This window comes from Mustela nigripes, chromosome 10 (genome assembly GCF_022355385.1).
Source record: "Mustela nigripes isolate SB6536 chromosome 10, MUSNIG.SB6536, whole genome shotgun sequence".
In the NCBI taxonomy this organism is placed as follows: domain Eukaryota; kingdom Metazoa; phylum Chordata; class Mammalia; order Carnivora; family Mustelidae; genus Mustela; species Mustela nigripes.
The window spans coordinates 83,146-108,092 of NC_081566.1; the positions used below are offsets into that span (position 1 = coordinate 83,146).

Consider the following 24,947-nt stretch of genomic DNA (forward strand, 5'->3'; position numbering starts at 1 on the left):
TCGGCCACACGTCTGTTCTCCGCCGAGACCCTGTCGCTGACACCAGTCTGGCATCGCTCCATCTCCGGCTCTTAGCCTCTGTCTTCTCCCCGCCTCCGACAGCCCCTCCCCCATGTGCTCCGAAACGGAGTCATCCTTCCCCTTTCCCAGCTCTCTTCTGTATGTTGTCCTTCTTTCGGCCGGGATAGATATGGAATGTCCCTGAACTCTCCATGCCCTGGCTCCAGGGCCTCCTGGGTCACGGGGGACCTTCCTGCCGCCTAAGCCGGGTCGTCCAGCCCTCCCCGAACACCCAGCCTTGTCTCCAGAAGGATGTCTGAGCCACCCACCGTGGGGGCTGCCCACGTGCCTCTTTGCTGCAGGGTTGGCGCTGGAAGAACTCAGGACAAATGTTTTTCTTTCAACTCCTGCCAGATTTAACCTGACCTCGGGATAAATTCTCACTCTAGATAAATTCTCACACGGCTTCATGGTTACCAGTAGCTCTTCTGAGGACTTGCTCAGCGCCAGACTCCGGCTGAGCACTGTCCCCGTGGACAGTAGTGCTCGATTCTCAGACAAGCTTGTGATGTGAATGTTGCTCTCGCCCCTTTCCACGTGAATCTGGAAATTCACGCGAAATTCATGCTGACGTTCAGCGAGGCTCCGTCGCCCGTCCACGTCACAGAGGGGCGGGGTGGGGACAGGCATCAAACGCGTGTCCAGAGCAGTGTCCGTAACCACCTTCTGATCCCACCGGACCCCGTCCTGACCCTGTTGTCAATTCCCCTTCCCGGGTCCTCCGACGCAGCAGCGCGTGCGGCCTGTCTGCCCCTCGGGCCCCCGTCCTGCCCCTCAAAGAGACCATCGTCTCCTCAGCACCCTCCTTCCTTACTTACGGGACTCAACAGAGCAGGGACCGTGACTGAATTTCTCTGTAACCAGCCTTCCCCACAAACTGTGTTGATTGATCACTCTTTTAACATTTAATTTCCAATATAGTTAATATACAGTGTTCTCTTCACTTCGGGTGCACAATATAGTGATCTAACGTTCCCTACATCACACTACTAGACACAGTACTCCGTGTTCGTCCCAGTGAGCGGCTCTTAATCCTGCTTTCACCCGTCCGTGCACCCTCCCCTCTGGTGACCACCAGTTTGTTCTCCGTAGTTAAGAGTCTGGTTTTTTTGTTCATCTCTTTTTTTCTTTGTTCATTTGTTTTGTTTCTTAAATTCCACGTATGAGTGAAATCGTACAGTATATGTCTTCCTGTCCAACTTATTTCCATTAGGATAATTCTCTCTAGATCCATTCCCATTGTTGCAAATGACAAGACTTCATCCTTTTCTATGGCTGAGGAATATTCCGTCGTGTGTGTGTACACCACACCTTTATCCATTCGTCAGCGGGTGGACCCTTGGCTGCTTCCGTATCTTGACTATTGTAGCTAATGCTGCTAAGAAGCATAGGGGTGCGTGTAACTTTTCAAATTAGTGTTTTCTTTTTGTTTGGGTAAATGCCCAGTAGTGAAATTACTGGACCACAGAGTAGTTCTGCTTTTAATTTCCTGAGGAACGTCCATACTGTTTTCCACAGGGGCTGAACCAGTTTGCGTGCCCACTGACAAGGCAAGGCTTCCTTTTTCTCCACATCCTTGCTAGCATTTGTTGTGTCTTGCTTTTTTTACTTTAGCCATTCTGACGGGTGGGAGCTGATACCTCACTGTAGTTTTAATTTGCATTCCCTTGATGATGCGTGATGTCGAGCATCTTTTCGCGTGTCTGTTGGCCATCTTATTGCTTTTTATGTTTCAGGAGGTTTAGTGAGGTTTAGCCATGACTCCTGGGGGAAATATCGAATCTTCTTAAATCTTGCTTGGCTTTAAAATATCTGCTGTGGGTGACTCAGTGGGTTAAGCCTCTGCCTTGGGCTTGGGTCATGGTCCAGGGTCCAGGGATTGAGTCCCGCATCGGGCTCTCTGCTCAGCGGGGAGCCCGCTTCCTCCTCTCTCTCTGCCTGCCTCTCTGCCTACCTGTGATATCTGTCTGTCAAATAAATAAATAAAATATTTTTAAAAAATAAAGTAAAATAAGATAAAACACCTACCGTGATGAACCTACAGAGAAATCCCTGCTTAAATTAAATGTCTCAACTACAAGTGCTCTCCAGCCCTGGCCAGGACCGGTTCTTGGCAATATCAAGTAAAATCAGTGGAAACTAAGAAAAATAACTATTGGCCTATAAGACACTTCCCACCCACATTTTATTTAATCTTCATAACGACCCTATGTGGCAAGCCTCCTCATTTTACAGAAGAGGAAATGCCGTCTAGAGACGGGTCCTCCCTGAGAGGAGCAGATCTGGGACCCGACTGTCCTCGGGACTCTCCTCGACCCCTCAGACTGGATCTCACCAGCCGGTGCCTGGAGGGCAGCCTGCCTGGGCCCGTCTGACCTCATCACCAGCCCCACACGACCCTGAGATGGAGTTGAGCACCACCGCCTCCCTGCTTGCTGTGGGGGTCAAGGGGGTCCCACATCCTCTGTGTGTGAAGGGGCCCGGGAGGCCCTGAGAGTGATGCCACCCATCCTGGAAAAGCCATAGCGACGGCCACCCCAGGCTCCCCGCAGGCAGTGAGCAGGTGTGTGTGGGTGTACAGGAGTGATGGGTTGGAGTGTTGCCTGGATGTCCACAGCCCGTTGTCAATGAGAAAAACCAGATCATCCTGTGAGTCATCCGCCCAGATATCTGGGTGAGGAGCAGACCGGCTGGTGTCCGCGGGGAGTCTTCTTGTGCGCAGGCGGTGGGGAAGACGAGAGCAGCAGGACGAGGCTGGCTTATCTGTGTCTTGGGCCCTGTACTTGCTTCTCGCCCTGGGACCCGTAGATTTGCGTCTATTTGCACGCTCAGCCCTGGAAGGACCCTTCTTGGGTCCTGTGAGGACCATCTGCTCAGAACCTGGGAGCCCCCTGTGGCCACGGAGATCCCCCCTCCAGCCCATGCATGGGTCTGCGTCACCATCCCCCCAGGGTTTCCTGTGGGCCCATTAATTCTTAGAGCCCTGGCTCCTGCCTCAACCCTTCCTGCTCCAGAGCCACCGCGCTCTCAAGCTGGCCACAGCCCTGAGCCTGTCCCCTTGGCATGGCAGACAGCAGTAAGATAACGTGCCGACGGGCGTGAAGGAAAGAGAAGCAGAGCTGTCGTCGCTGGTAGAAACTCCCCGGTCCATAAGCTTGCACAGAGAGCCAGAGCGAGGGTTGTGGCTCGCCCAGCTGGGCGGCAGCCCGGGGAAGACCCCGAACTCTCTGACTTTGCAGCGTTACAGTTACGCTTCTCTCAGCCTCGTGCCCTGGGACCCAGCGCGTGGGTTCTTCTTTGTTCCTGGGTTCTCACCCACGGTCTCTGTGAGGCCGAGCACCCCCTCGGCTGTCTGAGCTGGGCCATGTTGCTGTTCGAGGCCCTGCTTGCCCAAAGAATCACTGACCTGATGAGATAAACTGAGTGTCCCCAGTTTTCTTCACAGTCGTGTTAACGTGAAAAAATAAAGAGCGAGCTCGTTCAAGGGGCCCTCGCGAGCCCCTTGTGTCACAGGTGAGGAAACAGAAGGGCAGAGAGGGCGGGGAGTTCACACAGCTCCCCCGACTGCGGGGTCAGTGGTCTCCATGCTCCAGGCCGCTCAGCTCTTGAAATAACTCATCTTCCCTTCTGAGGGACAGAGCATGTCTTCCCAGAAACCTAACCCCTTATTCCCACTCCCCACACCATCTGGACCCAAGCATGTTCTCTGGAGAGCTGCCCAAGCCATTCACCCACCGTAGCCCCAGAGGGCATCTGCTCCCACTTGAGACCCTGTCCCAGTCAGACTTGGACACGCAGGGGCAGGCACAACCCTCACACTCTGCTCAGGGGGCTTTCCTTTTATGGCCCTTCATGCTGCAGGGTCCTGGGTAAAAGGCAAGACACTTCCCCACCCACAGAAGCCTGAAGCAAGCTTCCCTCCAGTGGCTGGTGCCGCCCCATGATCCCACCCCACAGCCCCAAGGCTTCCCCATGACCCCTGCCTGTGAACGGCCCTGCTGGGAGTTAGGCTGTTTGTGGCTGGAGTCCAGAGTCCCATTTGAGTTAGCCTGTCTCCCGTTTTGCACAATTCGAAAGACTCCCGTTTGTAAATGCCTGCACTAAGATGCGGTGCCAGCCCACCTGGTCTGCCAACTTGTCCTGCAGGAGGAGAATGAAAACAACGGGACAGCAGTGGGTTCCCTGCCCAGCCCTTGCAATTCTGCAGCATGAGCCGTCTGCCTCAGATGTCCGAGAGGAGCGCAGGGGAGTCTGCGTCCCCACTAACTCCTACTGCGTGGCGGTCAGTACCTTAGGCGACAGCAGTACGAGGGAAAGCTTATCGTGTGACAGACACTGTGTGCATTACCTCCTCTGGGCGTTACAGCCCAGATAATATGATATAATCCGATGAGATAAGCCGTATTTTACCAGTGGGGAAACTGGACCTGGCCCAAGACCTCACTTCTGGTAAGAGGGAGGGTTGGACTTGAGCCCGACTGTCTGATCGAACATTAGCTCTTAGCATCCCCGTGACCCCCAAGGGCTGTTATTACCCACATCTGACCGATTCCACCATCCGTGATGGTAAAAAATCTCAGCTTGTCAGCTTTCAAATTCTGAGCTTTCTGCACCATTCCTGCTTGCTCTATCACATTCATAAGGTAAATTTACACACAACAAAACTGAGTGTACAATGTGTTGACAGCTGCTTACAGTCACGTAACCACCAGCACAAGACACAGACCACCATCGAGAGATAGAACATTTCCATCACCTCCGAAGTTCCCTTGTGCCCTTAGTGGTCAGTCCCCTGTCCTGACCTCCAGTCCTGGGCAGTCGTGATCTGCCCTTGGTCATTATAGCCTCCTCAAAGTATTTCGTAGATGGAATCACATGGTGTGTTTTGTGTCTGACTTTTTTCCCTCAGCATACAGCATTCGAGATCCGTCCGTGTTGTGCGAATCCCTGGTTCTGTGCCACAGCGCACAGTATGTCTGTTTACCCACTCGCCGGGTGACGGGCCACAGCACACAGTATGTCTGTTTACTGACTCAGTGACGGGCACTCGGGTTGTTTCTAGATCTGGGCCGTTCAGGAAACTGCTCTAAGTGTTTGCGTTCGAGTTTCCGTGTGGACATGTGCTTTCCTAAGCACGGGATTGTTGGCTTGCTCAGTAGGCGCACGTTTAACTCCATGAGAACTGCCAAAAACTCTTCTAAGTGGCTCTCCCGTCTAGCGTCGTCACCAGCGGTACAGGCCCTCCAGTTGCTCTGTGGCCTTCCCAACATTTGGTGTCGTCCGTGGTTGCGTCTTAGCCATCCCGTGGGCATGTGGTGTGCCTCTTTTCTAATTTGCGTTTACTTAATCACCACGGTGCTTGTGAGCCACTCATGTATCTTTTCTGGTGAAGTGTCTGTTCAAATCCTTTGCCCATTGTTTTACTGGGTTGTCTGTTATTACCAAATTTGATGGCTAATATTTCATCCCAGAATGTGAGTTCCCAAATGCTTTTCTGCTGGAGGCAGGATGGTCCTGTGGTTAGGAACATGGGTTTTCGTGGAAGGTCTGCATCTGGATGCTGACCCAACTGTTCTCGTCAGCAAATCAGGGGTGATCACGAAACCCAGGTCCCAGGGATGTCGTGAGAATTGAAAGCAATGATCTTAACAGGACCTGGCATAATAAACATTCAGAAATGAGCTGCTCTATTTCAGTCAAGAAAATACGTGGCAAAGGTTACTATTACAATTAAAAGCCAGTTTCTAAAGAGAAACATGTGAGTAGTGGCAGTAGCTGTGGCTAGATCAGTCGGACTGTCGACAGTGCCGGGCTCCACGGGGACCCAAGCCGCGCCCTCCACCACCGCCACGGCCACGGCACACAGGTGTGGACTCGTGAGAGCACTGAGGTGCTCTCAGGTGGCACCTGGAGGGGACCCTCCCACTGTGAAGCAGCCCTAGACCCGAAGGGAGCAGCCAGAGCCAAAGGCAGAGCAGAAAGAGCGCTGGGGCCCTTGACTGGCCTCTGCGGGCCGAGGCCAGACTCCCTGCCCTGCCCAGTCTCCCTGCTTCGTACCAAGGAGGCCCACGCTTCTGCTCAATAAAACCCAATAGACCTTTCAAGTGAAGCCACTACACTCAGCTAGGCAGTTTTCTCTTCTCTTCTTTGAAGGTTGTGGCCAGAGGAGATACAGGCGATCATTAAGTAACTTCAGGACCCCTTGTGGCCCCATCCCAGCTAATTTGGCTCCTAGGGCAGGTAGAGCCCAGTCCACGCCTGGCACGTCTTCGAGGCACCCGAGACTGGGGACGTCGGCTAGAATGGCCCGGGCAGCAAAGGTGTGGAGGCAGCTGCGGAGCCCAGGCCAGGGCTGAGGGGTTAAGATCCACTGGGGCAGACACTTCTGTTTCCACAGGGGCTCCGTGCCTCCGTTTGCCTCAGTTTACTCCTGGATGAAATGTGTCTGAAAATATCAGCAGACGACACAGAGATTCGATCACTCGGATCTTAGACACATGTTAGGAATGTTTTAGGTGTGTCATGTTTTTGGATAAATTGGGTGGTTAAAAGTGGAGACGACAGATACCCAGGGATGGGAACCTGGCGCTGTGACCGACTGCCTAGGTCCGAGCGGAGACCGGGAGCTCAGAGGCTAAGTATCAGACCTGGCGTGAAGATCTCCTTCTCTGCCCTCTGGTTCCTATTCCAGTGACCTGGGATGAGGCCATGAGCCTTAATGAAAATATTCGGGGGGGGAGGGGCGCCCACAGCCAACCCTGGCTGACACTTTGTTTCCATTTTCAGTTCAAGGTCCTGATCTAAATTTATCAAGCTTTCACGGTGTCAGCCTAGGGGTGCCGGCGCACCCTCATTTCGCCATTCCCTCATTTACTGGCATTCACTGAGCACTTACGACGGGCCGGGCCTCGGGCTGGGGTGGGGACCTGAATAATACAAGGGGCCTGCGCTCAGAGACTGTGGCCGAGGCAGACAGCCGTGCACAGCTGTGGGCATCGCTTCAGCTCTCTGAGCTCCACGCTCCGTTCACTTCCTCCGACCCCTGTTCTTCTGGTGTCTCGGCCTTCCTGTCAGCCCTGCTGGAACGCGCTTGGACACCCCTCGCTCCCTTCCACACACACCTGGCTGGCCTCCTTTCCCGCCAGCATCTTCTGCCCCAGGAACAACCAGCTGGGGGTAAAAGGCAGGACGGTTGTGGAATGCACGGCTCCCTCACGACCCTCCACGAGGACAGGACCGGGTCCTCCGGTTCGTCGTTCCAGCCCAGGGCTCAAGAGGAAAGGAAGGGCGGGTGAACGAAGGAGTCCCACATGGGGTAGAAGGACAGGAGGGAGCGGAGGGTCCAGCACCGCGCCCTGCCCGCGGCGACCCAAGCCCCAGAGCATCGGAAGGCCCCCTGGGGGAGTCCAGCTTCCAACCCGGAGGGAGGAGGGAGCCGCTGTAACAGGAGAGGCTGCAGCTGACTGGGAGGCAGGCCCGGGTCCTTGGGTGACTTGTTCTAATCTTAGAAGGTATGTCTCCGCTTTCTGCTGCGGCCGAAGGACAAATGTCCCCGACCCCAGGACGCACACTGTCACTGCCATGGTCACTCCAGAAGTCCCTGGCAGGCACTTGGGGCGGAGCTGTTCCAGGGCCCTCCTGGGTGCCCTTCCCTCCGCGGGGCCAGCCCCGCCCTCACGCCCACTCGGCCCACGGCCCCTGTCCCCCAGCAGCCGGAGCCAGAGAGCTCGGGCGGGACAAGGTTCCGACTCCTCCCACACCAGCTGGTCAGTCACCCAGCCTGGCTGTAACCATTTCTCCTGAATGGTCTCCAGTCCTGTCCCCTTGTCCCTTCCCAGTTCAAGCCAGCGTCCCCCGCAGTCCGGCAGACCCCCGAAGTCAGCAGAAAGCTGGGGCTCGAGCCCTGTCCTTACTTAGGACAGCCACGGATTCCCAAGCGGGACAAATGCTCACGGGCACCGCTGAGCCCTGTTCTCAGCCTCTGGAAGGTCCTCGTCCTCACGCTCCTACAAGGCCAGCAGCCCCAAGTGCCCCATCCATCCTTCACCCGTGAGCCCCTGGCGTCCCCTGGTGTGTGGTAGGGACTCGTTTAGATCTTCCGAGCGGGAGAATCCACAAACTCGGCATCTTGAGGCCATTCCTTTGCCCACAGAAGGTGGGCTGTAGGCACCGTGGGTTCTCACCCATGAGTAAAAGGCGGCCGCACGCAGGGTAGGAGCTGCAGGACGGCTGGAGGCCCTCACCGCCGCCCGCATCTGACAACCCCAAGCCACCGACGGCGGACTCCCGACAGACCCTCCACCCCTGCCCCCAACCCCGTCCCCAGACTTCCTGCCACCCTGGCCCCTGCCCCAGATGTCGGCGGCCTTCGACCTTCCTCGGGGGCTCACCCCCTTCCCGACCGTCCACATTCGCTCTTCCCAAGTGCGCTTTCCAGCTCCCTTGGCAGATCCAGACGCAGTAAGAGGCTTGGCCCAGTGCAGCGTCGTTCAGGGCCATCTCTGTGGGCAGCCATGGGTGTTCACACGCTCTGTGCCCACTTTGATCCCAGGGGTGACAGCCTCCAGACCGGGCTCCCTGTCCCCAGCCCATCCAGTTCCCAGCCAGAGGAGCATCAAAATAAACCCAGCGGTTTTGCTTAAAACCCTCTGATGCCTCTGCGTGGCCCTGGGAACGGGGTCCCCGCTCGGAGGCCCTCCCGTCCTGGCCGCTGCATCCCCTCCTGCCGCCCACCGCAAGCCCTGGCCCAGACTCGGGGAACCCTTGTGCTTCCGGAGCTGCCCTGGCCTCCCCAGCCTTCCGCGTAAGGCTCTGTCGGTGGGAGAAGGACCAGTCGCGCTCATCCCTCAGGCTTGGCCAGGCTGGTGCTTCCTCCTGGAAGCCTTCCCAGATGCCCCCGGCCAGCGTGGGTGCCCAGGCCGTGTTTCTAGCCACAGGGCCCTCAGCTCAATGTCACCTCTTCCCCTTCCCCCCTTCCTGCCCTCCTCAGGGAGGTGCCCTGTGACCACACACAGAAGCCGTGCCCAGTGCCCCTGTCTCCGGTGAGCCACTCAAGGCTTTAACAACACACCCATGCTCTGCGTTCACTTGGGTATTTGTTCACTGCTGGTCCCTCCCCCAAATGCGGGTTCCAGGGAAGGGGGGTGCCGTGTCTTCAGCGCAGAGCTCACAGCTCGGGGGTGCTCAGCAAACCCTGGCCGGCTCCCTGCCGTCGTCCTCCGTGGCCAGTGAAGTGAACTGTCACCTTGCAGGTCTGGTGGTCGCAAGTTGGACATGGGTTTCCTTGCGCAAAAATCAAGCTGTTGGCAGGTTGTGTTCCTTCTGGAGGCTCTAGGGGAGAGCCTGCTTCCCCGCTTTTCCCAGCTCCGAAGCTGCCTGCCTCTCCCGGCTGCGGCCCCCTCCACCTTCAAGGCCCCACAGCCTCACTGGCTCTCTCAGATGCTCACGCCCTTCCAGCCCACTCCTCCGCGTCTGGGAAGCCTCCTGCCTGCACTGGGACTGCCCAGCTCATTCAGGACAATCACCCTGTTTTAAGGGCAGCTGATCATTCCCCTTTGCCGTGGAACCTACTGTATTCACAGGATCCAGAGGTTGGGATGCGGACATCTTTGGGGGCCGTTATTCTGCGTACCAAGCAGATGGGTCACACTTTAAATACTTAAAATCCCCAGCAGCCCGTAAACTCGGGTGCAGACAGCACCCGTCGTGGCGTCTCTGTCTCTTCTCATCCGGTGTGCGTCTGCCGTCACGTGTGCAGAGCCTCACAACGGTCCCATGAGGGAGGCAAGGCAGGCCTGACTCCCACTGCACAGGGCAGGAGGCCAAGGCTTCAAGAGCCTGTGTGAGGTGACCAGAGTCCCCCAAGAAAGGGGCAGGTCCGAGATCATGCTCGGGACCTGCCCAGTGTCCTGACCAGCCCACCTCCCAGGCGCCCTGCACGAGGGGCGGTAACAAGCAACAACCATCATGAGGAGGAGAAGAAAAGGAAGAAAGGCGGAAGATGCCGATGACGGAAAACACCTTCCTTCTCAGCAGCCTCCGAAGAGCAGCAGGAGATCCTGCCTGTCGCCCCAGGACGGCAGAAGGGGTGGAAACACACGCCATTGTGCATCTGCTTCCAGAGGGTTCCTCCCACGCAGCGAATCCTATCGCTCCCCGTCACGAGGTTTCCTTAGCTCCCCCACGCCTGGGAGATGAAGTCCGCATTCCCGAGCGCCGTCCCAGCAGCCCCACTTGCTTGCAGAGGTCCTGGGCAAGGACGCTCACGGCAGGTGTTGGCCCTGAGGGCCACCCTCGTCCTGTGTCCTCTTGACGACACAGGGACACGAGGGTTATCATGCTGAGTTTACAGGTAGTGAAACTGAGGCTCAGAGACATGGAGGTCTGCCCGAGGCCCCCCACGCAGCTAAGACCTGAGTGCCACAGCCTGAACGAGCCTGAGCGAAAACCTGGCTCCGCCTCCCCTTTCCACTTAGACCGAATGGAACCAATTAAACTTCCCAAAGATGTCTTCGTCTTCCGCACTTGGACACTGGGCACCTGCCAGTCCTTCCCCCGTGCCGGGTATGACCTCCCCCAACCCCTACTCCCTCCATCCGTCTTATTTACCCCTCAAGCCTGCGTAAGCATCACTTCCTCCATGCAGCTTTCCCTGATTCACTCACACGACCGAAGTGCCCCTTCTCTGAAGCTTCCATGGCAGTGACGTGCGTTTCCCAATCCCAGCCACGGTCTTCCTGCATTAGGGTAATTTTATTAGTCTGTTTTCAGTAAAACGAGCAGCTCCTGGAGCCCCAGGACCATGAACTATCAACGTTATATCCCGGCACTTAGTCCGTGTTGGGCACAGGACAGACGCTCAGTAAGTACTCCCTGAGGGAAGGCGGGACCCACCGTGAGCGGAGGGCCTCTGGTGCAGGCCCTCCGCTGGCTGCTTGACCTCAGACGCCTTCTGTCCTGCTCACAGACCTGTAAGGCACCCGACTGCGTGACCAGCCCCTCCAGGGACAAGTTGGAGGACACTCCCTAGAAGGGTCTGCAGCTGCGAGGCGTGCTGGGAGCCTGGGAAAGCCGAACGTGCAGAGAGGGAAGTCGGGCACATGCAGACAGAGCCGGTCCCCTCGGCTGGCCTCCCCACCCCAAACCAACAAGCTCAGTTGACAGAGAATTCACGTCCAGTACGATTCGCCCATTTAAAGGTTTTTCCTTATTCACAGAGTTGTGCAGCTGTCCCTGTGGTCAGTTCCAGAGCATTTCATCACCTCACCGAAAAAGATATCCCACACCCCTGAGCCCTCGCTCACCCCATGTCCTCGTCTTCCCGTGCCCCAGCCCTGCACAACCGCGCCTCTCTGGTAACGTGCCACAGTGCAGTCTGTGACTCTGAGGGACCTACTCTGTCTTCACAGACTTGTTTGTTCTGGACAATTCGTGGAAATGGAATCGTGGAGCACGTGGTCCTCTGTGACTGCCCCGTCCCCAAGCGAGCAGCAGCCTTGGGGTTCACCCACACTGTGCCGCGATTACAACCGCATCCTTTGCGTGGCCAAGCGGCAGTCCGATACACAGATAGGCCACGGCCGCCTGTCCGTGCGTCCGTGAGTGGCCGCGGACGTGATATTTTGATCCAGCTGTTTTGATTGGACAAAGAGCTTTGGACGGTTGGGGTGTGTCTATATCCCCGATCAATGTCCCGACCGTACGAAGCATAAAATTGTGCTTGGTTTATTGTTTTAATGGCTCATCACCGAGCACATGGGTTTCTCGGGGATGGCTTGAGCGCTCTGACAGAGTCTGCTGGGAGCCGGCCTTGCTGGTACGGTGGCCAGCCGAGACGGCTGAGGCGCGATCGCCCCTCTGGAGCACCCAGGGCGGGAAGCCACAGGGAGCACATCTCCGCCAGCTGGGGGTCCCCCCGAGGCTTCAGTCACCAAAGGGAATGGGAGAGCAGGAGCAGATGAGACCCTGGATTTCCCTTGGTGCATCCAGGGAGCCAGAGGCCCCGTAGCCAGCATCTGCCGTCAGATGCTATTTAGTAACAGCTAACAGTTCCAGGAGGCCGACTTCATGCCATGCCCTGTCTAAACATTCTACATGCGTGAGCTCATTAAGTCCCTCCAATGACCATATACCGTAAGTGCGACCATCGTCGATGGAAACTGAGGCGCAGGGCTCACTCGGGGCACCTGGGTGGCTCAGTCGGTGAGATGTCTGCCTTTGGTTTCGGTCATGACCCCAGCGTCCTGGGTTCAAGCCCGTGTCGCTTCTCCCTCTCCCTCGGACTCTCCCCTGCTCATGCACATTCTCTCTCTCTCTCTCTATCACTCACTCTCAAATAAATAAATAAAATCTTTAAAAAAAAAAAAAAAAGGATAGAGAAAGAAAGAAATGGAGGCACAAAAATGGTAGCTGGTCCAAGGCCACAGAACTAGTAAATGCAGAGGCAGGATTTGAACCGGGGCCATCTGGCCCCACCCTGAGCTCTGGGCTCTACCGTGTCGCATAGAGCATGAGAATCACCAGCTGGGAACCCCTCCCAGCACAGACAGGGCTCATTCTGAATCTGTGGGGACTCTGGGGATTCTAGCTGCCTCCTGTGTCTCCGGGAGAATGACGGCATCACTCTAGGAAACAGGGCCCCTGTTGCATATCGGGTTGGACCAGAGGCTGATGGATCTTAAGAATTCTGTTTATGAATAAGGAAGCACAGAGTCAGCAAGACCCATGTCCAGTGCGTTTGAGAGCCAAGATTAGAACCCAGATCTGACTCCGAATGAGTTGTTCTTTCCACTTCTGCCAAGCAGTCCCTGTGCCTCCCCAGCTCCACCAGACTCAAAGGTGTTTTCCTTATGCTTGTCCGACAGGCAACGGGTTGGATAAAGAAAGTGAAGATACCTTATCTCCCAAATTACATTTATAAGGTCCCATCACTAGAATGGCGCTCGGGATGAACATCTCTGCCTCCCCTCTCCCTCTGTTGTCCCTGCCGTGACCTGGGAACGCGCCTGGACCCTAACCCAGCCCGTGCCTCCGCCACTAACCCAGCTGAGCCCTCCTGGATGACCTGCCGCGCCCCCAAAGCCACGGGCTACACTGATTCTAAGACCACTAATGCGTCCATCATGTGTCCCACTGACTGAGGGCTGCTCAACCCTGTCCACACTCCTGGTCTGCCGTCACCTCCTAAGAGGAGACTCTCAGAGGCCAAGCACCTGCTGTTTTCAGATCCTTAAAGCCCGCAGATGGGCAGATATGGGATATTTGGGACTTTGGGGGCTTATGTGAAATCTGGTCGGCGTCATGCACACGCTCCTGTGCCTGGGCCTCATTTTGTTGCTGGTCTTTCCCTTGCCCGCCTCCTCCAGAAAGGGCCGTGTGCCCTCTGAGGGCCACCACAGTCATCCCGTGCCTGCTGCGGCGTCTGGAGATGCTCGAGAAATAAGGAAGGAGGGCCTCAACAGCACGGGGGACAGACACGAGGTTTTCTCTGTCCGGTGACATCGCAGGGTTCTTACCCTCTGTCACCTGTGCCACAGGGCTCTTCTGGCCCCGACCCATCCCATCTGCAGGAAAATGTCTGCCAGGGCCCCTCCTCTGCGAACGACAGCCATCCCAGCATTAATAAGGAGATGGCCCAGAGTTCAGTCTGGGGACCCTTTCTTTGCCCTATGCTGTGTATCCTCCGATTTTATCTAGTCTTGTGACTGTGAATACAGTCTAACGAGGGTTAGTTTCGTGTCCAGCCTGGACCCGTCCTCTGAGCTCTGGATGTGGTTGCATTCAGTTCCCTTCTGCCGTGTCTCCAGTTGGACGTCTATGAACATTTCAGACGCTCGTGACCAAGAAGGAACGGTTCACCCCTCGTCCACCCTCACTCACGGTTCCTGTCCCAGCAAGCCTGCCCCAGCGCAGGGAAAAATCCCGCTGCCTCCCCCTGTCCGAATCAGACTCTCGGGAGTCGCCCTCGGCTGCTGCCTTCCCGTGCTCCCCAGACCCAGGGCGTCTGTCTCTCCTCGCTGTCCTGTCCCCAGACCACCCCTTCTGCCCCCTGCAAGCCTGGCCCCTCCACCACTGGCGCTCAGCGGGGCCGCCTGCAGAAGCCCCTCCTGGGCTCTCCGCTTCCAGACAGACAGCCTCTTGGGGGGGCCCAGCTCCCAGCTCTCCTGGAAACCCTCCGGGTGGTGTTCTGGGAGACAGCCTCCCACGGTGTGGCCCCGGCCGCTCGCAATACGTCCCTCATCTCCTGGACGCACCGTGTCTCTGTCCTGCTCGTCACTCTGGCCCTCAGCCTTTGTTTCTGTCTGGGCTGTCTGCTTCCCATCTCGTCCCCCGCTGGGATTGAACTTGGATGACGCCTCCTCATATGTGTCTTCCCCACCCGCAGAGATAACGTTTCCTTTCTTCTTAAGCGTTCAGCCAGTCACCTTGTCTACCTGTGTCTGTGCTTGTAGTTGGTGTCCGCCCTTGGGACAGCAAACCCTTAAGGGTGAGCGCTCCCTCTTATTTGCTGTTATATCCCAGGGCCTAGAACCGTAGATGTTTATTGGTGATACTATTGCACATAATTGGATATAGTGGATAATACTGGATATATTAATGACTGAGTAAGAGAACCCTTCTCCGAAAGGTCTAGAGTTACTTAGCGCGTTGTTCTAGAAAGAGCTGGAGCTTTGGCATTTAGCGAAGTCCGGTGCTGGCTCTTGCTGACTTGAATAGCAAGTTACTCAGCCACTTGGGGTAGTTTCTTCTCCCGGAAGAGGGGCGTGAGAGTTGCAGCGAGTGTCCCGAGTGCCGTAAGGGCAGAGCTCCCCACACAGCAGGTGTCCTGAGCACGGAGGTCGGTCACGTGGGCCTTCCTGGGTCCCAGCCCCGCACCCTGTGCACCATCCCAGGATGGGAATGGCTGGACGCTGGGTGAGTCGAAGAGTCAGGGAGAAGGGAGGGGTGTGAAGGAAGACCGTTGTGGCATCCCGGAGAGTTGGTCTGTGGATCTTTTGAAGTGAGTGTAAGTATGATCGTTTTGGAAGAATGTGAATCCCCTAAAGGACTGTGTTAAGATCCGTCGTCATTCTAGAAGAGCAAAGAAGGAGACGCTTCATATTTTCAAGGCTCTGGTCATCTGTGCTGTCTCTGGCACGCAAGAGAACCTTCCTTTTAGGCAAGAGCAGGGGCTCCTCAGCCCCCGAGCTGGTGCTCCCCTCACTTCTCCCCTCACTGTGGACGGAGAGGCCTCCCTGGGTGCCTTGTTTCCCTAATGCAGGGCCTGGATGGTGTCAGGTACTTGGGTCTTGGACCCAAGAAGACAACGGAGCAACGGGCAGGGCCAAGAAGGAGGCAGAGCCTGAGTCGGGCCACGCACGAAGGTTCTGCTGTGTGCATGGGCGGCTTACGCGGTTGTGTTTCCACAACATGGCAACGGCTTGGAGGAAGTTCCATGCCGTCCAGACACAGGGACTCCCCAGTTCTCAGAAGAAAGTCCCATAGAAAAGGAAAGTAAACACCAGAGGTGATTTTTCTTCTGGCCTCAGCAACGTTAGACAGGTACACAGGAGCGGTTTCCAAGCTGGCTGGCAGAGCCAAGCTGATCCGTGGTGGGAGGGCTCGGTGAGCCGGAGCTGGGCCCAGGATGCTGGCGCGGAGACGCACAGTCGGGGAAGACAGGTGTCAGCTAAAGTCCGGAAGGAGATGAATCTGGAAAACAGACTGAAGACCTAGAGACTGACCCAAGAAGAAAGGATGCGCTGGTATCTCAGCGGTGACTCAGACCTGGTCTGGATGCAGCCGGGGAGAGCCTGTGACTGGCCAGGTCCCAAGGGGGTCAGTCAGGGTGTCGGCGACTCTAGGAGCAGGTATGGCCCTGACGCTGCTGGGGGCGGGGGAAGCAGAAAGCCCCCTCCGACGAGGACTTTCTGCACTCTGGGCTCTGTGTTAAATGCCTTGTGGACATATTACAGACAGAGAAAGAACTCCTTAGGGAGGTCGCAGGGGCCCCAGCAAAGTCTTGGACTAGGCAGGGACCCTGACGCCCTCCTCAGTCCAGGTGGGCGCGTGGCCCTCCCGAAGCAGCCTCGGGACCAGGAGAGAAAGCTGGAGAAGTCCCTCGCTAACCTGGAGTCTGCGTGGTGCCCCTTTGAACCACTGGAGGAGGTTAGCAGCTCTAGCTACGAGAACCACGAGGCAGAGACCCAGGCAGAGCCTCAAGGAGGCTGAGCTGCCAGCTCCTGTCCATCTGCAAGGCCACACTTCTCCTGCCGCACCAGTGCGACCCGGTGGCCGACAAGTTTTGCTTCTTACAGAGCATTTCGCAGTTTCCCAAGCGCCTTCACAAATCATGCTGCCTGACTGACATTCGTTGTTGGATTATCAGCCGCTGGAGGAAAGGCTCTCAGGGATCATCCTCTTGGCTCCCCTGTGTGACTCTGGCTAAGTGACTTGCCCTCTCTGGGTGTTACTGCCGCAGCGGAGAGCCTGGGATCTGGAGAGGGGCTGGTGGTGAGTGGATTTTCCAGGCTTCAATAAGCTCTGGAACCCTCAGACGTTCTAAAGGAGAGCCATTCACTGGGCTCCAGGGAAACAAACTCAGATATATTATAATCTTTCCTTCAACCCAGCTCTAAGCCCCAAAAGCTTCCCGAAGCCTCATCGTCCTAGCACTTCCCGGAGCCCCTTGCCAAGCCCTGTTTGGAGACAAGGAGGTTAGGGGGAGTTTCTGAGTCCCTTACAGCTCTATTTTTGTCTGGAATGTGCCTTCCTGCTCACCCGCCACTGGTGCCTCTCGAGCAGAGGCAGAGTGCACGGTCAGCAGGGCCCGAGCAGTGAAGAGCGGCGGACGGAGAAATGATCCGTTCTGTGTGCGGGGAGTCAGGCAGAGGCGCAGACCAGCCGGCCCAGCGTCTTTGCCAGAGGGGCTCTAGTCATCGAAACCGGGCCAAAACCTCTCCGAAGGACCCGAAGGCCTGTGATCCCTCTGGCGGGGCAGGTGGGAGCCCCGGAGCTCCGCCCAGCTGGGCCGTGCTAGGGGAGGGCTCAGTCTCCCCCCTGGCTTCCCGAATGGAGGTGAACCCTTCCACATCCGCATGCGAGGTCAGCATTGGGTGTTTAGGCTGGGCTTGACCTTGAATTACAGCAGGAAAGAGCAAAGACAAGCTCATCTTTCCTCCGGGACAGCCTGTTCTCAGACCCAAAGGTCTGTGTTCCGGCCACTCCTCTCCAACTCTAAACAAAGGCATCTTCACAGGGCTCAGCCCTGATCGCTGAAGTTCACAACAAGAGGTTAGTGGGGCTTGGGGCTTGCCTTACCCCCTGACCCCACGCAGGGTCTAGCATGACCAGGGACATTTACTTTGGAGGGAACACCCAAACAAGAAAGGTTGGACACACCTCTAGCACAAAAAGGAGGGCCTAGGAAGCGCATGTGCGTGTGTGTGTTGGCACGTGGATAAGCGTACGTGAATGTGAGCGCATGTGTGTGATGTACATGGACACGGGCCTTATCTCTGTGGGCCACGAGCCCCATGCAGAGACCAAGGTGGGCTTTCTCAGACCAGCTGCGCCCAAATCCCAGTTTCAGGCTAGACGCAGGAGGGGAAGTCACAGGGCGGCTGCAGCCATTGCCGTCATCCCCAAAGCCAATGCCTGACGCCTCTAGGACTGGGCATTTAAGAAAATACTGCAGACAGGTGGTTACATAGACCACGTGCCCCACGGCCGGAGTGGGGTGGCCATTTACAGCCCTCGCTGACTCCCCAAGTGTGTCTCGGTGAGAAGTGGCGCGTGGACACCAACAGTGTCCAGGGCACCTTGGTCGCGTCAGGGAGCCTGGAGGCACCTGGAGGGAGTCCCAGTGACCTGCGCGGGGGGCAAGCAGAGCCTGCGCATGCCTGTAGCCAACTTGGAGAAACCTAACTTGCAGGTGGTTCCTTTGGCAAAAGGAGCAGAAGGAAGAGCGGACGAGCCGCTCTCGGGAAGGGCTCTGGCGAGAACCCCGCTGCTGGGCATAGTGACAAGCCTTCCAGAGCCCTTCACGGTGTGCCCGGCTGGCCTCGGCACTCCAGACAGTGAATCATGTAACCCGTGGAAAGGTGCAGAAAGGGGGAGCCCCTGGCCCAGCTCACCGAGCTCCTAGGAGATGGAGAATTCAGGGCCTGAACCCGGGTGGTCTGGCTCCCTTATGCTCGCCAAGTGCCCGTCAGACTATTTCCTGATTAATTCAACAAAGAGGCACCGAATGCTTCTTCGTCCAAGGCACTCACTTAAGGAGAGACGCCAAGACCTATATCCATGTTCAGAGCTCAGTAAGGGCATCTGCTTACCCTGTTCCCTACACTTAAAGCCCTTCTTTCCAACGTGTTGGACACTCCCCATTTCTGAAGGCCTCTTCCGACCAAGGGTAGGAGAGCCCCGTGCCATCTCTACAGAACCCTCTCCAGGCTGGGTCTTTGCAGAGTGAGGAACATGAGCTTGTGCTACTTCACAGACCCCTGGGTGCCCCTGTGGGACAGGACCCAGTTTTATTCCTCTCTAGACCCCCGGAGCCACACCCAGGGCCGAGCGGGTCACCACTATGCACTAAATGCCGTTAAGTGGAGGGTCTTAAAAATCCTTGGACGTCAGGCCGAGTTCAAGATGCTACTGAAATGTGTCGTTGTCACAGCTTCCCTGCTCGAGGCCACAGCCCAGCGCCCAGCGTGGCCCCCAGAAGCAAAGAAGAGAGAGCCGAGCACACGTTAACTTTCGCTTCCCCTTGGTTTGCCAGGAGAGACCGGCAGAGGCCAGGGCCACCGTGGATGATTCGGCGCCCCCCTCCGTGGCCCAGCTGGCTGGGCGGTTCAGGGAGCAGGCAGCCGCCGCAAAGGAGGTGAGTCGGAGGGCTTCTGAGCCCCTCTTCTGGGAGGGGGCTGGAGGAAGGGGAAGTCTGGGTCAGGCCCAGAGCAAAGGGAGGGAGGAGGCTCCGTACTTACCAAATTAGGAAGAGAAGCCCGAGAGGGGTCCCTCTGAATGTGAGGGGTGTGGCCAGGCGGCTGGGCCTGGGCAGAATCTTTCCCCACTCAAGCGAGGCTTCCCACGGGCCTGGCCAGGAGCGGGGAAGGGGGGGACACGCAGGCCAGGGAGCTGGAAACATGGGAGCCTGGCTTCGTTTCCATCTTGGTCATGTACTGTGGGGGACTTAGATCCTGCCTGGCCATGCGAGGCCTGGGCGGGTTCAGAATACGGAGGTGCCCCATGCTCAGCTCCCACGCCCACGTCCGGGAGTCAGGAGCACGGTGAGAGGGGGCAGATTCTGAGTTGAGAATTGAAGAGGAAGAGAAAACTTTTCAGGGATGTGCATTCTGATGGGAGGCCAGGGATCAGGAAGGATCCGGGGACCACCAGACCCCAGCGGAGTCCAGCTGGAGGGGACAGTGTGAAAAGGGTTGTTGTGACGCTGGAAAGAGTTGGGCTAGATTGTCCTGAGTCACTCGTGTGCAGAGCTCAGCAGGAGGGACAGGAAGGAGAGGCCGGGGTGGGCCGTGGCCCCTTGGGGCCAACCAGGGCGCAGCGATCATTCTTTAGGTGCCACGTTTTGTCCTTTGGTTTTCCCATCTGAAACATCGGTCTTGGGTTTCTAGAGACTAACGCGATGTCGCGAAGGGTGAGGAGGGTAGTGGCGATAGAAGGTGCCGGCAGCCCTTGGAGACCAGAAGCCAGTGTCATTTTGAGAGGTTGTTTTGAGAGGCCAGTGACTCTCAAAGCAGACAGGGTGCTCCCGCAGAAAAGACCCAGGAGCCCGGAAGTCAGAAGGGGCAGACCCTGGAAAAGAATCACTCATACAGTGAACGGACACTCTATCAAAGACGCGCACCCTCCCTCCGTCTCTCTCCAGACATCCCTGACATTCCCAAAACCAGCTTCCACTTCCTCCTCTTCCTCCTGTTGCCTGATTAGCTCTCTCCTTTTCTCTCTGTGTGTCTGTCTGTCCCCTGCCTCCAGACTCCAGCCTGTAAACCAACGAGAAGGAAACCGCCCTGCTCCCTCCCTCTGTTCCCCCCCAAGGTGGAGCTGGGCCAGAACGGTGAGGAGGTAAGTGTCGTGCCAGGGCTCGGGGATGCTGGTTATGGATCTGCTTTCTCCTTCTAGAGGAGAAACACACACATTTAGACCTTGAAGCCTGTGCAGGGAGTTTCTCCCATCCGGATTCAGGGATGAAGTTCCTCTTCTTAATGCTCCCAGCATCCTTGATTCAGACACCCAGGTTCCTTTCCACTCCTCCTCATGGAGGCTCCTTTAGGATTTGTCTAGACTTGGAGCACTGTTTTCCAAGCCGGAGAATTTCAACAAAGAGAACAAATGGGTCGTACAGTATTACCACGCCAGACTCAGGAGTCACCAAGGTCATGTTTTAGTCCAGGTCCGACTTCTATGATCTTCCTTGTGCAGAAGGCACCTGGAAAGAGGCTGCACTTGTGTAAGGCAGGGTTGCCTCGTGAGACCGAGTATCGTGGTTTCACACTACTCTTGTAAAGACTGGCTACTGTTCTGGGTCCCTGGAAGAAAATCAGAGTATTCAGAGGCCTCGTCGCCCTCGTGTGTGAATGACCAGCGTCACGCACAGCAGCCGGGTGCTGACATCACAGATCTAGCCGGCAGTAGATTCCCAGGCTCGGTATGTACCTGCTCTTGTTTATCCCATCGTAGCTGTAAGAGGGACTTCTCTGTGCCCCTCCCAGAGCCAAAGCCTTCCTGGTGGCTACACCACGGTCCCCCAGAAGCGAGCTTGCATGTTTTCTCGTCCAGCCTGGGAGACCCACCCCGAGAGGGAGCCAGGAAGCCAAACGCAGCTCAGTTCCCACATCTCACCTCAGCCACCTCTCTCCTTCCGTTCTGGGGACCAGCAACCTGATAATGGACACGCGCTGCCCGTGTGACCTTGAGCGCCTGTGGTCGTGAATGTGTGGAGGACAGAGACAGTTTCAAACCTTTCCCACCGGCTTATAGGTGGAGGCCCATCAGAGAAAGCGGAAATGCGCTGCTGCTGCCGGTCAAGGAGGGTGGGGGCACCTAGAGGTTACTGCTCTGAGGTTACTCCCCCAGGCCCTGCACAAGGGTCTCTTTCTGGAATGGGAACCCCAAGAAACACGGTTTTTAAAAACTGAGGATTTTTGGAATTTCTTCAAACACCAGTATTATGATTCTGTGGCCTCAAGGAGTTACTAGCCAGTGCTATGACCAGATACATGCCAACGACTTCTCTTTACGGAGGGTCAGCTTCTCCTGGTGACTCTCAGCCCTTGGGCTTGGTGTCTGTGGCTGTGGCCCTTAGGAGCCTACCTGAGGCTGCCCCCCATGACCCGGGCTCAGCCCTGGGGAAGCCCCTGTCTTGCACTGAGCCTGCTTCCTTATTTGTGAAACGGGACACGAACACTAGCCAGACAGATGACAGGGGCTGGACGGGGACGTTTTATTCCCTGGAATAAAAGCAGAGCGAGTCAGGTTAGTTCAGCGGCTCTGGGAGAAACCGGTCTCCAGGCTCAGCCCCTGGGGGACTGCCCAGCAGAGAGACGGCCTCTAAGAGCCAAGGGCTGGACGAGTAGGAGAGCAGAGTTTAGAAGGATAACCTTGCCTGAAGTAGAAGTGGCAGGCTGCTTGCACGTAGGAAGGACATTGCTTCCAGGACCAATGACATCTTGTCACCGGGGTGATCAGGGGAAATAAAAAGAACCAGCCGCTTTGACTGGCCAGGCGGGAGGGAGGCTGCTGCCTGCAGGAACTGAGTTCCCGAAGCCTGGGGGCATGGGGCTCGAGGGAGGGCTCCAGTCAGGGCACTGCTCAGGGCGGGCAGGGTCTCCTCACTGCTTCGTCACTGCTGCCCCTCCAGCCACAAGACTAGTTGGCCAAACCCTCTGCCAGAGAAAGGATGAAAAGCTCTCCCAGCTGAAAAATCAGCTCCACAATTTCTAGACCTTCTAGGAACGTCACATGTAGACGTACATACTTCTGTTCAGAGCCTGAGCTCCAGGGAAGATGGAGCCCTGTGTTAGACGGCGGGGGGAATGCTGTCCCCTGCTGCCGTGTCCGGGAACTGCACTGGCCGCGGCGCCCGCGTCTTCCCACTCTGCGGCCCAAGTCAAAAGACCATGGGCTGGGAGCCTGGGCTGGGTTCCCAGCGGTCCTACAGCACAGGGGCTGCTGTCATCCAAAGTCCCCTCTCTCATGAAGATAGTGGTCGTCCGGGGAAGAGAAGTTTCTGATACGACACAAAGTGAGCTTTGTCAGCAAAACCCTTGCTGCGGTTCCCAAAACAGTCTCTTCAGAAACAACGGCTCCTGTGACATTTCACCGTAAAGCCCAGAAATCAAAACCGACTGATCTGGGTCTGGAAGCTCTTTGCCCTCATCAGGGACACGTGGCTCCTTGCACGGCTGCTGTGGGAATGTCTGACAGGGTGAACTCATGGGACCAAAGGCACCTTCTTCGCACTGGAGGTGTCCTTAGAATCATTGTTTTCTTAAAGATCTTACTATGTGTTTGACAGAGAGGACATGAGCAGGGGGAAAGGGCAGAGGGAGAAGCAGACTCCCTGCTGAGTGGAAGCTCAGGCTCGGGCTCCATCCCAGGACCCCGGGATCAAGACCTGAGCCGAAGGTGGACTTTTCACCGACTAAGGCGCCCAGGCGCCCCAGAATCATTTATACTAACCTGCCTGCCTGGGTCTTAGTTGTCAGGCTGAGGCCAGGGCACCCGAGTGCCAGCTGGAAACTGAACCAGCCCAGCCCCTCTCTCTCAATGTGAGACCTTAAAAAGGTCCCAAGGAGTTCGCCTGAGTAAGTCTTCCTCCTTCCATTACTAACGTACAATTATCCTGTTAATAAATACCTCAGACCCCCTCCAAGAGGTGGGTGCCGCTCCTCTTTATGATGCAGGTGAACTAGCACGTGGGGGCAGGAAACGCATGTGGGGTCTCCAAACTGTGGACGAGTCCGAATCCTGCCCCGGCCTCTGCTACACCACACGGCGCCTCGCCGTCACCATCACGCCACTGTCTTCACTCCGAGTTGGGACCCATATATCAGGGGACCCAGACTCAAGTGACAGGGATGTGACACAAAACAAGGAGTCCATTTTTTTTTTTTAAGATTTTATTTATTTATTTGACAGAGAGATCACAAGTAGGCAGAGAGGCAGGCAGAGAGAGAGGGAAGCAGACTCCCTGCGGGGCAGAGAACCCGATGCGGGACTCGATCCCAGGACCTGGGATCATGACCTGAGCTGAAGGCAGAGGCTTTAACCCACTGAGCCACCCAGGTGCCCCAGGAGTCCATTTTTTAAATAAAATAAACTACAGATGAGATTCCTGAAGTACGTTCATTACAAAAACATCTCCAGCTGGTGGAAAGTTTGGTGGTTTTCCACGTATGTGTCAGCCGCTGGCTGCGTCCACGGCCAGACGCCAAGTCACACTCTTCCTAGAACCAGCGCGATGCCCGAAGGCGGCAGGGATCGGCGTCTGCTTCATCAGGATGAAGTGCCAATGTTCTGGAGAACGACGATCGATAATTAAAACACGGGTCGGATTTTTCCAAAAATATCATTAGTTCAAGGGAGAGATTTCGGTTGTGCCTCTGTGACGTTTCAGCTTTGGTCTGTAGTTGTGGTTTTGTTTGTGCAAACAGAACAAATGGTCATTTTGCCTTTTCTCTTCAGAATTCCCTCCCTGTGGGCTCACGTTGTTGAAGGTCATGAGGTGAAGCTCTTGTGCCCTCCGACATAGTCTGTTCTCGCTTCATGACCTTGAGGTCTTCCTTCCTGGGGCAGGAGGCCTCTTGTGTTTCGGAGTCTGTCCTGCCAGCTCTGATTCACAGGTGCAAGTGCTCTTGCTGGCTGTGAGATGGGGGGCGTGTGGAGGGGAGCCTAGGCTGGCGCAGGCCTGGCGCGGGAAGTGCGGAGCTGAGGCTAAGTGGGAAAGTGGTGAAACCAGCTCCTGCCCCTGTCCTTCCACCTGTGCCTTGCGAGCTCCGCCAGAATGCCACCTCCCTGCGGCTCGCTCATTTGGTTGTTTTGGTCCGTTTGCTCTATAGAAATCACCGCCCAGTGCAAGCCATCCTCCTAAAATCAAGGTGAAGAGCTCGCCTCTGATCGAGAAGCTCCAGGTAAGCGTAGAATGGTTCCCCGTGGCTACTCTGATGCCCCCATCTCTTATCCGACATCCACATGCCTCTGGGGCTCCTGAGGGTAGGACCTGCTGTCACCTGAAGACTTGATCTCTGCTAACCGGCTACGAAGGATGAGTTCTGTCTCGGGACAAAGGGCCAAACTATAGATCCCACCAAGCACGAGCTCCGTACTTAACAGCTAAGGGTTGGTGGATAACGGGGTGGCCCGAGAGTCTAGCAAAAGACATGGGCACCTGGGTGGCTCAGTGGGTTAAACCTCTGCCTTCAGCTCAGATCATGATCTCAGGGTTCTGAGATCGAGTCCCGCATTGGGCTCTCTGCTCGGCAGGGAGCCTGCTTCCTCCTCTCTCTCTCTCTGCCTGCCTCTCTGCCTACTTGTGATTTCTGTCAAATAAATAAAAATCTTAAAAAAAAAAAAAAGAAAAAGAAAAAAAACATGATAGCGCAAGAAATGCTCCAGGACTAGCCAAGTCCTCTCCCCCAAGACCTGAATGCCCCCACAAACCATTTCAGTCTCACACAGAACGGAACCTCCGCGGCTGGACATTGCGTGGATTTGCCCAAATCTGTCGTTAGTACAGCCTGCACCACCCCCCATCACCTTGTAGCCCTCGCTACTGTGCCCATAGCTGGCTGTCTGTCCTGGGGGGTAAATGAACCGTGTGGCACTGACCTTGAGCCCACGGTCTTTTGGGGTGAGACAAGACATCCACGCATGATACAACAGATGACATACAG

The 24,947-nt window shown here is 56.3% G+C and overlaps 1 protein-coding gene across 2 annotated transcripts in view; it reads left to right on the top strand.

Annotated features, from left to right (window-relative positions):
* Window positions 1–24,947, top strand: part of RCSD1 (RCSD domain containing 1) — a 60,574-nt gene that overhangs the window by 26,716 nt on the left and 8,911 nt on the right. For both annotated transcript variants that reach the window (XM_059412366.1, XM_059412367.1), the window contains 3 exons: window positions 18,815–18,916; window positions 20,029–20,118; window positions 24,114–24,185. In XM_059412366.1, coding sequence (XP_059268349.1) covers window positions 18,815–18,916; window positions 20,029–20,118; window positions 24,114–24,185 — 264 coding nt within the window. The remainder of the gene's footprint in view (window positions 1–18,814; window positions 18,917–20,028; window positions 20,119–24,113; window positions 24,186–24,947) is intronic.